The sequence below is a fragment of the Dreissena polymorpha genome, chromosome 5 (assembly GCF_020536995.1).
Source record: "Dreissena polymorpha isolate Duluth1 chromosome 5, UMN_Dpol_1.0, whole genome shotgun sequence".
Classification (NCBI taxonomy): Eukaryota; Metazoa; Mollusca; class Bivalvia; order Myida; family Dreissenidae; genus Dreissena; species Dreissena polymorpha.
Genome location: NC_068359.1, coordinates 61,680,090 through 61,695,666, shown reverse-complemented (window position 1 = coordinate 61,695,666; position 15,577 = coordinate 61,680,090). Strand labels below are relative to the sequence as shown.

Genomic DNA, 15,577 nt, shown 5'->3' with positions numbered 1-15,577 from the left:
TGGTTCTAATCCCAGGAAACGAACTCGATAGCGATTCAAACAAGCCGTATGCATTCTATGCAATCGAGCGAAAATAAATACATGTAGGTGTAAACTTAAAAAAACGAGAAAGAACTGGGAGTGAATGGATTAGATTTAGCGTGGAAAACTAAAAGAGTGATTGATATTATTTAAAGAGACTTTTTGAAACGTTAATTTCGTTAAATGCTTAAAAGTGATAAAATGTTAACATCGGAAGTAAAGAGCTCCAGACGTCCAGTAAGGCAGTATAAAACACTTAATAAAGAGGGTCCAAGCAGCGAGTGCGCAATCGAGTGAGAATGCAAACCAGTCAATAAGTATCATGATATTTGACATTTATTGATTTGAATAAAGATTCAACCAACAACTTACAAAAGTTTATGTGTTGTTCTCGTGAAAAGTATTGAGCAACCCCTATCAAGATAAACCTAATCGGTACAAGGGACGTAACGCTTACAAAAAGACGCCAACAGCCTGTTTACCGACTTCGCTGTTCATAGTATTTCGGTCTATGGCATAGGCGGAAAACCAATAAATATAGGTCACCAAGAATGGCGCTGTAATCGCTAAAATTGTCAACAGACGACGCCATTTTGGAGAGCCGCGAAATTTGGGGGTTGGGCTGTTGCCCAAGCTTTCTCTTGTTTTGAGTGGACCTGTGTGATTTAAATGAACGAGTGATGAGTAAATATATTCAGGTAGCGGAGGAAGAAGGCGATGAGTCCATGGAAGTACCCCTCGAAGGGGACGGAACGCTACTTCTGTCGACTCTAAACGCGCAGTTTCCAGGATCCTGTGGTTTAAAATATCGAAACCCCGACTCCGGGGCTATGCGAGGAATTCGGCTCTCGGACGGAAGATTGTACCCTCCGGACGGTGAATGGACGGTCCGGCTATACGTTGCAGTCTTCCCCAAAGGTTCGCAATTTCTCGAAATTTGTCTTGACCTAGTTTCGATTGTCAAAACTGTAAGCGTCACTTTTGACAACTGTTGATGTATTCAGAAAATTGGGTCGAATGTGTTGTCGAATTTTTCAGTTAATATTGTGCCGTTATGCGTATTTTTTGTGACATATGATGCATGCTTATGTTCGGTGTCGTTTTGCGCAGTTTTCCATTCATGAAATCATTTGTTTACATCGTAATACTGTGCACAAATGTTGAAGTAAAATGGGAATCAACAAGGGAGACGACTCGTGAATTGTTTATATTGACCTATTTCAGTGATGACAGCGACGTGTTAAGGTTCAATGCACCCATTTGTCAATAATAGTATTCGACGATACATGGTATTCTTCATTATATTTGGATTGTTTCTTGTCATATATTTGTTTAAATTCTTCAATTATAAATCGTACATTTCAATGACCACTGACTTATTATTGTCAAAATGTGTTGTTTTTGATAATCTTTTCTCCAAATGTGATGGGCACAATTTGTAATGTAACTCATTTGCATTTGAAATATTATTATTATTCAAAGATATAAATTGGTCAAAGGATAACAAATAGTCAGTTGTCAACATCACATTATCTCATGATACCCATTAGAGCTTATGTTAGCCTGCCATGGGCTGCTAGTCCATATAAACGGACTCTCAGAGCCTTTGATAATTTTTGCTATGCTGAGAGTTGAATTATTGCAACTAATGGGCCGCCTGCCTTTGAGTTTTAATAAACTTAAATTTGTAAATTAAGGTTAGCATTAAGATTGCAATGGCTTTGTTTTTTTATAATTATTCAATTAATTATTCTGACTATTAAAACTCAGCTTTTGTCAGTAATTAATTAATCATGTTTATACTTTATAGATGTGGTCGAACAACTTTAAGCCAAATATGCTTATGCTTTATATTTACATTTAGATGCTAATAGGAAGCGTGGAGAGGACATTGTGGACGTGTGTTCGGCAGCGGCCCTGAGGTTAAAGCGTGACAAGTCCCAGAAATGCAGTGACCTCATTGTGCTCGGCCTTCCGTGGAAGAGTGGGGAGGAGGACCTTAAGAAATATTTCTCACAGTTCGGGGGCCTGCTTATGGTTCAAGTGAGTCTGTGGACATACTCTGCCGTTTGCCAAATTAGCCAATTGGTACAAATTGACCACATTGGCTAAAGAAAATTGTATTTAGCTTCACGTTTTCCTTTTTAAATAACCAATAAAGAAAATTGGTAGATTTGTTAGTTAGACAAATTTGGCTGAAGAAAATTTTTAGCCATGGGAAGCCTTGAGTGTCTGTCTCTGTAGTTGTGCTACAATTAGCTTTCATTGTCGCAGTTGACTATATGTAGGAGTTGTGTTTTGTATCTCTCTTCCACAGTGTAAAATTACCATAAAGTAACATAAAATATACATATAATTTCATGAGTCATTAAATTTTTGCTTTTATCCTTCCCACAATTCATGTTTAGTGGTAGTGATCAAGGGTATTACAGATTTGTCTGTAGATCATTACAGGTTGTAAAATTAGGTGAGCATGGGTTTATCATGGCATCAACAATAAATTATTATGATTTTACTTTAACAAAATGTTACAGCCTTGTGAAACCCTGGCATATGAAGTATCAATTGTAATACTAGCATTGTTGTGTGATCTATTTACATGGGAATCCTGATATATCATTAACAGCAGTATTATTTGCCCTGACTTGTATTATTTTCTGAGAACATTTAACTTCTAAGCCAGAATTCATTCACCTGAACACCTTTCAAGAAATCATGGTAACACTCTTCTTGTGTTTTGTAATACATACACATGTCTGTACAGGTGAAGAAAGATCCAAAGACTGCCCACTCGAAAGGATTTGGGTTTATCCGGTTTGCTGACTACGATGCACAGGTGAAGTGCATGTCACAGAGACACCATATAGACGGACGCTGGTGTGATGTACGAATACCCAACTCCAAAGTGGTACGCAAAACAGACTTTGTTTGTCTTTCACGGCTTTTTAGCTCACCTGATTGCTCAGGTGAGCTTTTGTGACTGGTCTTTTTCCGTCGTCTGTCCGTCCGTCCACATTTGTTCGTAAACACTCCAGAGGCCACATTTATTGTCCGATCTTCATGAAACTTATTCAGAAGCTTCGTCTCAATGAAATATCGGTAGAGTTCAAAACTGGGTCGTGCCGGGTCAAAAACTAGGTTACTAGGTCAAAAGAAAGAAAAAACTACTGTAGAAGTCACATTTCATGCCCAATCTTAATGTAACTTTGTCAAAATGTTTGTCTTAATGATATGTTGGTTGAGCTCAAAAATGGTTCCGGGCCGTTGAAAAACATGGCCCCCAGTGGGCGGGGCAGTTTTCCTTATTTGGCTATAGAACTTGTAAACACTCTAGAAGTCACAATTTTTGCCCAATCATCATGAAAGTTCGTCAAAACATTGGTTTTATTGATTTCTTTGACGATTCGGAAATGGTCCAGATTGGTGAAAAACATGGCGGCCAGTGGGCGGGGTATTTTTCTCTCTATGTATATAGTGAAAACATGTGAACACTCTAGAAGTCACATATTTGGCCAAATTTTCATGAAATTTGGTCAGAACATTTGTTTCCTTGATATGAGAGTTGAGTTGAAAAATGGTTCAGGTCTGTTGAAAAACATGGTTGCCAGGGGGACTGGGCAGTTTTCCTTATATTTATATATTAAAAAGGCTTGTAAACAATCATGAATTAAGGTCATGCAACATGCGAGACAACTCTTCTAAATATTGCATTTAAGTTTACAGTAGTTACTCCCCTTTGACTATTAATGTTTTCATAATAATACAATGAAGTTGTGTGTATCATTTATTTGTAAATTGTTATTCAAGGTTCGAGTTTTTTTTTTAGCTCACCTGATTGCTCAGATGATCTTTTTTGACCGGTCTTTGCCCGGCGTCCGTCCGCCTGTTAACATTTGTTCGTAAACACTCTAGAGGGCACATTTCCTTTCCGATCTTCATGAAACTTGGTCAGAAGCTTTGTCCCAATGAAATCTCAGTCGAGTTCGAAACTGGGTCATGCCGGGTCAAAAACTTGGTCACTAGGTCAAAAAAAAGAAAACCTTGTAAACACTGTAGAAGTCACATTTCATGCCCAATCTTCATGAAACTTTGTCAAAATGTTTGTCTTAATGATATGTTGGTTGAGTTCAAAAGTGGTTTAGGTCTGTTGAAAAACATGGCCACCAGTAGGCGGGGCAGTTTTCCTTATTTGGCTATAGAGATACCTTGTAAACACTCATGAGGCCACATAATTGTCCGCTCTTCATGAACTTTGGTCAGAAGATTTGTCCCAATGATGTCTCGATGGAGGTGGAAACTGGGTCATGCTGGGTCAAAAACTAGGTCACTAGGTCAAAAAAAGAAAAACCTTGTAAACGCTGTAGAAATCACATTTCATGCCCAATCTTCATGTAACTCTGTCAATATGTTTGTCTTAATGATATGTTGGTTGAGTTCAAAAGTGGTTCTGGTCCGTTGAAAAACATGGCAGCCAGTGGGCGGGGCAGTTTTCCTTATTTTGCTATAAAGGAACCTTGTAAACACGCTAGAAGTCACAATTTTTGCCCAATCATCATGAAAGTTGGTCCAGATCGTTGAAAAACATGGCCGCCAGTGGGTGGGGCATTTTTCTCTTTATATAGTGAAAACATGTGAACACTCTAGAAGTCACATTTTTGGCCCAATTTTCATGAAATTTAGACAGAACATTTGTTTTCTTGATACTAGAGTTGAGTTGAAAAATGGTTTTGGTCAGTTGAATAACATGGCTGCCGGCGAGGGGGGGGGGCAGTTTTCTTATATTTATATAGTTAAAAAAGCTTGTGAACACTCCTAGAAGTCAAATTTTTTGCCCAATCATCATGAAATGATTGGTTTTATATATATCTCAGATGAGTTCGCAAATGGTCCTGATAGGTCAAAAAACATGGCCGCCAGGGGGGGGGGGGGGCAGTTTTCCTTATGTTACTAGAGAGAAACCTTGTTGTAGAACACTATAGAAGTCTAATTTTTTGCCCAAGCATTGTGAAACTTAGTCAATACATTGGTTTTATTGATTTCTAGGACAAGTTGAAAAATGGCTCAGATCGGTGAAACACCCTTTTTAGCTCACCTGATTGCTCAGGTGAGGTTTTAGAATTGGTCTTTGTCCGCCGTCCGTTCGTCCACATTTGGTTTGTAAACACTTTAGCATTCACGCTTCTCAAGCATTCTTTATGAATGTTGCTGACAGATCTCAGTCAAGTTTGATAATGAGCAAAATCGCATAATTAATGCCATAATTATTGCCCTGAGATTGTTTAAATTTTCATTATATTATACAAAATCCTTGTAAACACTCTAGAGGTCACAATTTTGTTTCAGATTTTAAGAATCTTGGTCAAAATATTTATTTTTGTAAGCAAAGTTTGATGTTTGGTAAGGGGGGGTCAACTCAAAATATAGGTCACCAGGTAAAATCTTACAAAAACAAAAACACTCCATACGCCAGAGTTTTGGTTCAATAATGATGAAACTTGACCAGGATGTTTGTCTGGACAATACCTAGGTCAAGTTTGAAGTTTGGTAAAGATTAAATGAACCGACTCCTCTCAGGTGAGCGAACTAGGGCCATCTTTGCCCTCTTGTTTATAATAAACGGGCAGGACAGGGCATTGGAAGGGAAGGGCGGTTGTTGGAAAGGCAGGGCGGACGCCCTTCAATTTAGGCCTAGCTGGAGCGCTAATCACTGTTTCAACTATTGGTGCTCGTATACTCAGATGAGGGCTTACAGGGATGGAAACTAACATTTTACAATTGGTTGCCCACACGGGCAACCATCTTTTGTATTTTGGTAGCCCAGCTAAAGAGTAACGAGCTCAGTACCATGTTCATGTAGGGTCATGTGTATATAAGACTTTGTTTATATAAAATTTTAAATAACTCAACAACAACATTGCTTCATTGACAAACTGTCTCAGTATTATGTAATAAGTCTGAGTTTAATCATTTCATTGGCTTTGATAAATGAATTTTATTAAATTAATTATTAACTCACAGATGCCGCTTTTATTAAATGTTTAATTGCAATGAATTGTTTCAAGCTTAAAAGCAATTTGTCCAGCCGGACTACTAACTTTTGAATTTGAGTTGCCCAGGCCAAAATGTACTGGCCCCAGGCTCACGAGCAACCACTAATTTCCATCCCTGGCTTAGGGGTAATTTCGGCCCTCTTGTTATGGTATGGGTTTTGAGTTAAGCTGTATATTAAATGCTTGCTATTATGTTAATAACCTGTAGTTGGTACAAAAAAAAGATTTGTATATGAAAATTGAGTTGTTACCATAAGACATGATGAAACAGAACCATGGTTGAATGCAGCCTTTCTTTCCATCACCTGTCATGAAACTTGTATACTTTAACTGTTTAGGATAAAATATTTGTTAAGAAGATTGCTGAGCAGGGCTCCAGTAAGGCTTTGAAAAGTGCAAGTTGCTGTTTTCTCACAAGGGCACTACAGCGCACAGTCATATTATTCCAGTGACCTATTTTCAGTATAGCCTTTGTTGTATATTTGTATCCATATGTGTATTTTCCTTGAATGCAGTGTTTCCATAATTAATTAAACTATTGTGTACCTGTTTGTGAAAAATGATAAAATTGAGCCGCGTAAATAGTAAATCTTCCAATAAAATGTTTTGCTTCTTGGTATATATATATTATATATATATATTAAACGTCATGGCATGCAGGATTGGACCTTGGGGAAGCAGGGTGCTTAATACTTCCATTTATACCTAGCAGGAGCACTGGTTGAGGTGCTACTAATTTAATATATAATTTATATTAACATTGATGACAACTGTTCATTCTGTTTGCAGGAACAAAAAGACAACCTAATGAACCGCAAGGTGTTTGTGGGGCGCTGCACGGAGGACATGACCGCGGACGATCTCAGATCATATTTCAACAAGTTTGGCGAAGTGGTTGACGTGTTTATACCAAGGCCTTTCCGTGCTTTCTCCTTCGTAACATTTTCCGACGCAGACATAGCCCAGAGCCTTTGCGGGGAAGATCACATCATTAAGGGGGCCAGTGTACACATAAGCAATGCCGCCCCCAAGAGCTACGACAAACAGATGGACACTCGTAAGGGAACCATGAATCACAGCCAACCGACATATAATCAGGGCGGGTTTTCGCACACACCCTGGAGCCAGGGCGGCGGAGGACGAGGGCCAGGGCAGCCTCATTTACAAGGGGCTGTTGCCCAAGGGGTACCACCAACCAACATGGGAATGAACATAGGGGCCTTTCACATGAACCCGGTCCTGGCCGCAGCACAGGCCATGCTCTCAAGCCAAGGGGGCTGGGGGCCCATGGGGATGGTGAATCAGCAAGGAGGGCCCACCCCGGTGAGCGGAGGCACCCCTCTCCCTCCGCCCCTGCCCACCGCGATAGAGGCACAGCCTGCCCAAGCCTCACAACAGCAACAGCCCCCCCAGTCATTTGGCAACGTCGGGGTCGCCAGCAACCAGCATAACCAGCAAGTGAGTTCAGGGACTGTTGTGTCCTCGGGCAACAGTTTTCTGGGCTGGGGAGGGGCCCAGGGGGGAGAGATACAGCAGCCTCAGAGTACTAGCCCAGGGGTAGGAGGATGGGGCGCGGCGCCGCATAAGCAGTCGGGAGGTGCTTGGAGCTGAATACATGTATTGTATAGATAAAAGAATGAGCCTTGCTTTGTGAAAAGGGGGTTTAATGTATGCACAAGGACATCACTCAAGTGTCGTCCCTGATTAGCCTGTGGAGATTTCAGTGCACTGGCTTATCATGGAGAACACTTAATGCATATGCATTAAAAACCGTTTTCCCATAGAGAGGCTGAACTATATGTGTATTTATTGGTTGGCTCTGTTTTTAGACTGTTACATGATTATATTTACTGTTATTGATTATTAATTGATTTTGTTTTGTGATTTTAGGATTTAGTGTTATTTAGTTAAAACAATTACATGTTCACCATAATTAGAATTTTTAGTTCAAGAATTACATGTGAAGTCTTTTTTACCATAAATAGAATTTTCAATGGAGTTATTAACAATGGAAAACATGTTCTTAGCATTTGAATTCTTTTAGGGCGGGTCTTTTGTTTCTTTCTTTTTTTTATGCAGACATATGGCAACAAGTTTTGTTTGATTGTTTTACATTTTAAGAGAAAAGCCATTTTTGTGAATTAACCGTTGTCAACTACCTCCTTCATGTACAAAGTCTGTTCATGTAATTTAAGAGTCTGTTGTTGGCTGGAAAACTGTTGTTTTACATTATTGATGCCGAATATTTTGGCTTGACTGTTATAGGCATGTGATGTTGAAAGTTTTTTTGAAAAAAATAATTGGGCAAAAGGCATACTGGTTTCAGATGGTTAGTTGTTAAAAGTACATGTATGCCAGGTTTGATTGCTAAGATCCATTTTCTGGACCAGAGGTGTATTTGATGCGAAATTGATTGCACATATTTTCAATCACAATGGATTCTTTTAGCAATTTTGTATGTATTGATAGAACTTTGTAATTACAAAATGTTTCAGTTCAAGAATTGAAATTGTTACCAAAGCAACAAAACACTAATGGCTCATTGTTTGTCCTTTTTTATGTATGAATAAACTTTTTAATCATTTGTTCCTACATAGATTTCTGACAGTATTTGATGTGACTTTTGTACATGAATTTCTTTGAGAGCTCATCCTACATTAACAAGAATACTGATTATAATTACAACTCCAGTGTTATTTCCAAACTTAAATACACTATCTTGTACCTGACAATATTTGGATGTGATCCAGTTTTTGTGTGTCTTTTTCTCTTTGAAACTTAAAAATTTACACTTTCTATTGTACTTTATAAAGTAAACAAAAATCAATTATAAAATCAAGATGTAACTATTAAATGTTGTGTTTTATTGTGTACCTGTTGGTGTGAAAAATGTTACAGTTGAGCCTCGTCATGTAAAAATGTGTCTTATGCTATTTAACCCTTTCAGTGCTGGAACCGAATTTTGAAGGCCTTTGCAAACAGTTTGGATCCAGATGAGACGCCACAGAACGTGGCTTCTCATCAGGATCCAAACTTTTTTCTATTCTGAAAGTATTATTGAAAAAAAAATGGAAGAAAATGCTAATTTTAGAAATTCAGCAGACAACAATTAAGCAGACGACAAATTTCCCAGCATGCAAAGGGTTAGTCACACAAGGTTTCGTTGTCTGATTAGCAAACAGCGTAGCTCCAGATGAGACTGCACAAATGCCAAGGTTATTCTGTAGCTACATTGCTGCAAAATGCATAAGTCTAGTTTTTGCTTGGCGCTGCTCAAGGCAGTGGTTCAGTGCTTAGTCTTGTAATTGATAGTGTTTGAGACATTTGACGTTTAAATTTGTGTAATTAAATATTGTACAGTTCTATTTATTTTGTATGTTGTAAAGATAGTTTATATTTTTGGTAAAAAATCATGTTACTCACCTAAAGTGTTGACTGTAAAACTGTGTTAGCGTTTTCCATGTGCACATTTACATTGTAAATGAGTTCGCCACATTGGAGTTTCTTCAAAAGCATGTAGAAAAGTATTGCGTTGATATACTTGTACTTTTGAACAGTCTGAGGTTCCATAAAGTCACAAGATTTATAACATTGAAAATAAAGAAAACTGCTGGTATTAAGTAAAAAGTAACTTCAAATTCAATGCCAATTTTTCATTGTCAATGCATATTTGTTCTGTTTTCTTGAACCAGATGCCTTTTTGATTGAATATTACGGACCAAGGTATCAACAAGCATGATTATAAGTTTAAAAAATCGTCCTTATTGTGGTTTACAGCAGATGTATAGGGTCGAGTTATGTGGTTTCCTGTAAATATAATGACTGTAAATGGCAAAGATCTAATATATGAAACAAAGTACACAAACGTGTATTTTGTACAGCCATTAAGATTTAATATTAAGTCAAGTGTACATTATGATGATGGAAGTTAATTTTGACATTCAAGAAGTTGTCAAAGTGTTCTAAATTTCACAGAGACATTTGCAGGAGGTTTTGTATTGCAAACAATTTTATATAAAGCACATGTACAATTGTTAGCATACCCTTACATTATTTATTTTTTGAATACCTATTTAGAATTTATGGTAGCTCTTTGGGATATCTAATTAAATTTAACAGAAGTTGGAATGTTATTGTGTGTAGTTTTTTCTTTTGAAGGATTTCCTTCTTGGTTTATATGCCAGAACATATTTGTCTTTTTTTAAATTAAATACAGTTAATTTTAAATTTTATAATTTATTGATTTTAGGTTATACATGCTGTTTTTGTTTTTAATATTGTTGTTTACAAAAAAATTACTCGGTAAAAGTGGGTAACTAATAAATAAGTGCAAGCAAAATTAAAACTTCTCATTGTTAACTTCTAGAAATTGCTTTTCGTTTATTTTATTTCATTTATAAAAATGTTTGTGGAACATAAGATCTCAAGTCTCATTGTTAAAAAAATAGCAGGTCTGCTGAAAGTATTAAGAATGAAATATTATAATGACGTTTTGCAGTTACCTGGTAATAGCTTGAAAACCATTAAATATGAAACATCATTGTATTGAAGTTTAAATCTTTTAAATTATATGATAAATTTTTATGGTTGAAAAATATAAAAAGGCAAATGCTTAAACAGAATGTGTGTTTTTACAGTTGAAAACTATTAAAACTTATTTTAATAAGGAGTGTATGGTTTTGTGTGTTATTTTAGCCTTTAATAGATTTATGTTATGCTTTGTGTGTTTCTGTAATCAGAAGACATAGTGTTTGTTAACCTATATGGCAGCTTTCTGTAACAAGTATTTCATAGACTGGTTTAATGATTGTTTGAAATGCATATTACTGTTTAGGTATTTGTGAATAACATGTAGGACACACGCAAAATGGATTGTGACCAGTTTTCAACTGTTTCTGTATTTATTGTATATTTTTTGTTCAAGCTATAGTAATCAAATCAACTTAAAAGTTTAGAAATGTGTATTTGAAGGAAAGACATAGCAACTTATTTAATGCAGTGTGTTTGAATATGTAGACATTTTAATCCCCATTAAGAATAATTGTTGATGTAAATGGAATCTGACAAACCTGTATTTGATGCAGTGTTTGCACAAGAGTATCATTTCGTTGAATGTGTCACAATCTTAGTGCTGATTATTTGAAGATGGTCTTTGAATACTTAAAGAGGAATATTGGGTTGAAAGCCAGGGGGAATAATGGCTTGAAAGCCAGGTCAGTATTGTGTTGAAAGCTGTGATCGCATTTTTCATTTCTCATAAGAATGCCTGCATTATGTACCAAGGCGCTATCTTTGAGTTTATTTTATGCTTCTGTACCAGTTTAAAATGGTTATACGTGGTCTTACTGCAAATACTGGTTATGGAAGACTGTCACAATCAATAAATTTTCAAAAGTGAAATATTAACATGCATTTGTTTCAAAGGAAACATTTTGAGGTGTCTTTTTTGGTTACATGAAAGCCAGAATGTAGAGTGAGAAGTTTATAACGGTTAAGTGTGGGGATAGATTACTGTTCAACATAAGTAGTAAATGTAAATATGTGAAATGTGTTAAACCTCACGCAGCACTTGTTAAAGTTTTTCCCTATATGTTTCCATATATTTGTTAAATATTCAATATCATTTCTTTTTTAGCTGTATTCTTCTCTGAGTTTGTTTTATCCACTATTTGTATGTGAGTGACTGGTGTCAAAAATAATTTATTTCAACTGTAAATAGGAAGACATTACTGAGGAAAAAATGTAAATTGTTTGGCTGAATTAAAGCTCTTTTTGCACGCCAGAAAGTAAAATTTGTAAGTTGAAAAATGCTTTAAATTAAAACTTTAATTAAACGTATCATTATGAAACGCTTAATACCCTGATACAGAGTAAAAATAAGTTATAAAAAAAATAAGTTTGAATGTTGAAAATGTTCATGTAATTGTATTGGTGTCTTTTCAATGATAATGATGAATCGTAAATTAATTAATTAATATAACCATCGAATTTTTACAATTAAGTTATCTTTTAACTTCATTTTTAATAATTAGAAACAATGCCAAGTAATGGATGTGTTTACTGGCGTGCATATTGGAACTATAGGTCAGCAGTTTTGGATGTCAAGTTTAAATGACTGACCATTGTCGCAAATGACCATCCGTTGTACAAACTTCATCCGGCAAATTTGTTACGAAATGAACTGTGTTTTTGGTTGAATGGTTACAAAATTATATAGATGATTTAAATATAACAAAACAGTTGATGTAATTTTGTCTTCGTGTTTTCTATTGACGCTCCACGCATTACCACTTAATGTTATATCTCTAACACACGGCGAGGGTCATGCCGTCCGGCTAGCGCTGTGTTTGGTACATGACGTTCGCAACCAGCGTCAGTCTGTAACACATAGAATGGGTCATTCCATCCAGCTAGCACTATGGTAGGTACACGCGGTTCGCAACCAGCGCCAGTCTGTAACACATAGAGTGGGTCATTCCATCCAGCTAGCACTGTGGTTGATACTCGCAGTTCACAACCAGCGCCAGTCTGTAACAGAGTGGGTCATGCTGCCCGGCTAGCGCTGCCGTTGGTACACACAGTTCACAACCAGCGCCAGTCTGTAACACATAGAGTGGGTCATTTTATCAGGCTAGCGCTGTTGTTGGTACACGCAGTTTGCAACCAGCGTCAGTCTGTAACACATAAAGTGGGTCATTTCATCCGGCTAGCGCTGTGGTTTGTAACACATAGACTGGGTCATGCTGCCCGGCTATCACTGTGGTTGGTACACACAGTTTGCAACCAGCGCCAGTCTGTAACACATAGAGTGGGTCATTCCATCCAGCTAGCACTGTGGTTGGTACACGCAGTTCGCAACCAGCGCCAGTCTGTAACACATAGAGTGGGTCATTCCATCCAGCTAGCACTGTGGTTGGTACACAGGGTTCGCAACCAGCGCCAGTCTGCAACACATAGAGTGGGTCATTCCATCCAGCTAGCGCTGTGGTTTGTAACACGCGGTAAGCAACCAGCACCAGTCTGTAACACATAGAGTGGGTCATTTCATCCAGCTATCACTGTGGTTGGAACACGCGGTAAGCAACCAGCACCAGTCTGTAACACATATAGTGGGTCATTTTATCAGGCTAGCGCTGTTGTTGGTACACGCAGTTTGCAACCAGCGTCAGTCTGTAACACATAGAGTGGGTCATTTCATCCGGCTAGCGCTGTGGTTTGTAACACATAGACTGGGTCATGCTGCCCGGCTATCGCTGTGGTTGGTACACACAGTTTGCAACCAGCGCCAGTCTGTAACACATAGAGTGGGTCATTCCATCCAGCTAGCACTGTGGTTGGTACACGCAGTTCGCAACCAGCGCCAGTCTGTAACACATAGAGTGGGTCATTCCATCTGGCTAGCGCTGTGGTTGGTACACGCGGTTAGCAACCAGCGCCAGTTTGTAACACATAGACTGGGTCATTCCATCCAGCTAGCACTGTGGTTGGTACACGCAGTTCGCAACCAGCGCCAGTCTGTAACACATGGAGTGGGTCATTCCATCCAGCTAGCACTGTGGTTGGTACATGCGGTTCGCAACCAGCGCCAGTCTGTAACACATAGAGTGGGTCATGCCATCCAGCTAGTACTGTGGTTGATAGATGCGGTTTGCAACCAGCACCAGTCTGTATCACATAGAGTGGGTCATTTCATCCAGGTAGCTCTGTGGTTGGTACACACGGTTTGCAACCAGAGCCAGTCTGTAACACATAGAGTGGGTCATGTCATCCAGCTAGTACTGTGGTTGATAGATGCGGTTTGCAACCAGCGTCAGTCTGTATCACATAGAGTGGGTCATTCCATCCGGCTAGTGCTGTAGTTGGTACACACGGTTCACAACCAGCGCCAGTCTGTAACACATAGAGTGGGTCATGCCGTCCGGCTAGCGCTGTGTTTGGTTCACGCCGTTTGCAACCAGTGCCAGTCTGTAACACAGAGTGGGTCATTTCATCCATCTAGCGCTGTGGTTGGTACATGCGGTTTGCAACCAGCACTAGTCTGTAACACATAGAGTTGGTCATTTCATCCAGCTAGCGCTGTGGTTGGTACACGCGGTTTGCAACCAACGCCAGTCTGTAACACAGAGAGTGGGTCATTTCATCTGGCTAGCGCTGTGGTTGGTACACGCGACTCGCAACCAGCACCAGTCTGTTACACATAGAGTGGGTCATTCCATCCAGCTAGCACTGTGGTTGGTACAGGCGGTTCGCAACCAGCGCCAGTCTGTAACACATAGAGTGGGTCATTCCATCCAGCTAGCACTGTGGTTTGTACATGCGGCTCGCAACCAGCGCCAGTCTGTAACACCTAGAGTGGGTCATGCCGCCCGGCTAGTGCTGTGGTTGGTAAATGTGGTTCACAACCAGCGCCAGTTTGTAACACAGAGAGTTGGTCATGACGCCCGGCTAGTGATGTGGTTGGTAAATGCGGTTCACAACCAGCGCCAGTCTGTAACACATAGAGTGGGTCATGCCGTCCGGCTAGCGCTGTGGTTTGTAACACATAGACTGGGTCATGCCGTCCGGCTAGCGCTGTGGTTGGAACACGGGGTAAGCAACCAGCGCAAGTCTGTAACACATAGAGTGGGTCATGCCGCCCAGCTAGCGCTGTGGTTGGAACATGCCGTTCGCAACCAGCGCCAGTCTGTAACACATAGACTGGGTCATGCCGTCCGGCTAGTGCTGTGGTTGGTACATGCCGTTCACAACCAGCGCCAGTCTGTAACACATAGAGTGGTTAATGCCATCTGGCTAGCGGTGTGGTTTGTAACACATAGAGTGGGTCATGCCGCCCGGCTAGCGCTGTGGTTGGAACACACGGTAAGCAACTAGCGCCAGTTTGTAACACATAGAGTGGGTCATGCCTACCGGCTAGCGCTGTGGTTTGTAACACATAGACTGGGTTATGCCGTCCAGCTAGCGCTGTGGTTGGAACATGCGGTTTGCAACCAGCGCCCAGTTTGTAACACATAGACTGGGTCATGCCGCCCGGCTATCGCTGTGGTTGGTACACACAGTTCACAACCAGGGCCAGTCTGTAACACATAGAGTGGGTCATTTCATCAGGCTTGCGCTGTGGTTGGTACATGCAGTTTGCAACCAGCGCCAGTCTGTAACACATAGAGTGGGTCATTTCATCCATCTAGCCCTGTGGTTGGTTCACGCGGTTCGCAACCAGCGCCAGTCTGTAACACATAGAGTGGGTCATGCCGCCCGGCTAGCACTGTGGTTGGTACATGCGGTTCGCAACCAGCGCCAGTCTGTAACACATAGAGTGGGTCATGCCGCCCGGCTAGTGTTGTGGTTGGTTAATGCGGTTCACAACCAGCGCCAGTCTGTAACACATAGAGTGGGTCATGCTGTTCGGCTAGCGCTGTGGTTTGTAACACATAGACTGGGTCATGCCGTCCGGCTAGCGCTGTGGTTGGAACACGCGGTAAGCAACCAGCGCAAGTCTGTAACACATA

At 39.8% G+C, this 15,577-nt stretch overlaps 1 protein-coding gene across 1 annotated transcript; it reads left to right on the top strand.

The window, feature by feature from the left end:
- The first annotated feature begins 564 nt into the window (after nt 1–564).
- On the top strand, nt 565–12,320 carry LOC127881522 (TAR DNA-binding protein 43-like). Its single transcript, XM_052429435.1, has 4 exons — nt 565–939; nt 1,886–2,064; nt 2,786–2,929; nt 6,861–12,320. The coding sequence occupies exons 1-4, from the start codon at nt 702–704 to the stop codon at nt 7,680–7,682; spliced, it is 1,383 nt and encodes a 460-aa protein (XP_052285395.1). The 5' UTR covers nt 565–701; the 3' UTR covers nt 7,683–12,320.
- The last annotated feature ends 3,257 nt before the right edge of the window (nt 12,321–15,577 follow it).

Excerpts from the sequence above, each read along its gene's own strand:
- LOC127881522 (XM_052429435.1), top strand. The coding sequence starts at position 702 with ATGAGTAAATATATTCAGGTAGCGGAGGAAGAAGGCGATGAGTCCATG. Across the intron at positions 940-1,885 it reads CGTTGCAGTCTTCCCCAAAG|ATGCTAATAGGAAGCGTGGA; the intron begins GTTCGCAATTTC and ends ATTTACATTTAG. Across the intron at positions 2,930-6,860 it reads GAATACCCAACTCCAAAGTG|GAACAAAAAGACAACCTAAT; the intron begins GTACGCAAAACA and ends TTCTGTTTGCAG.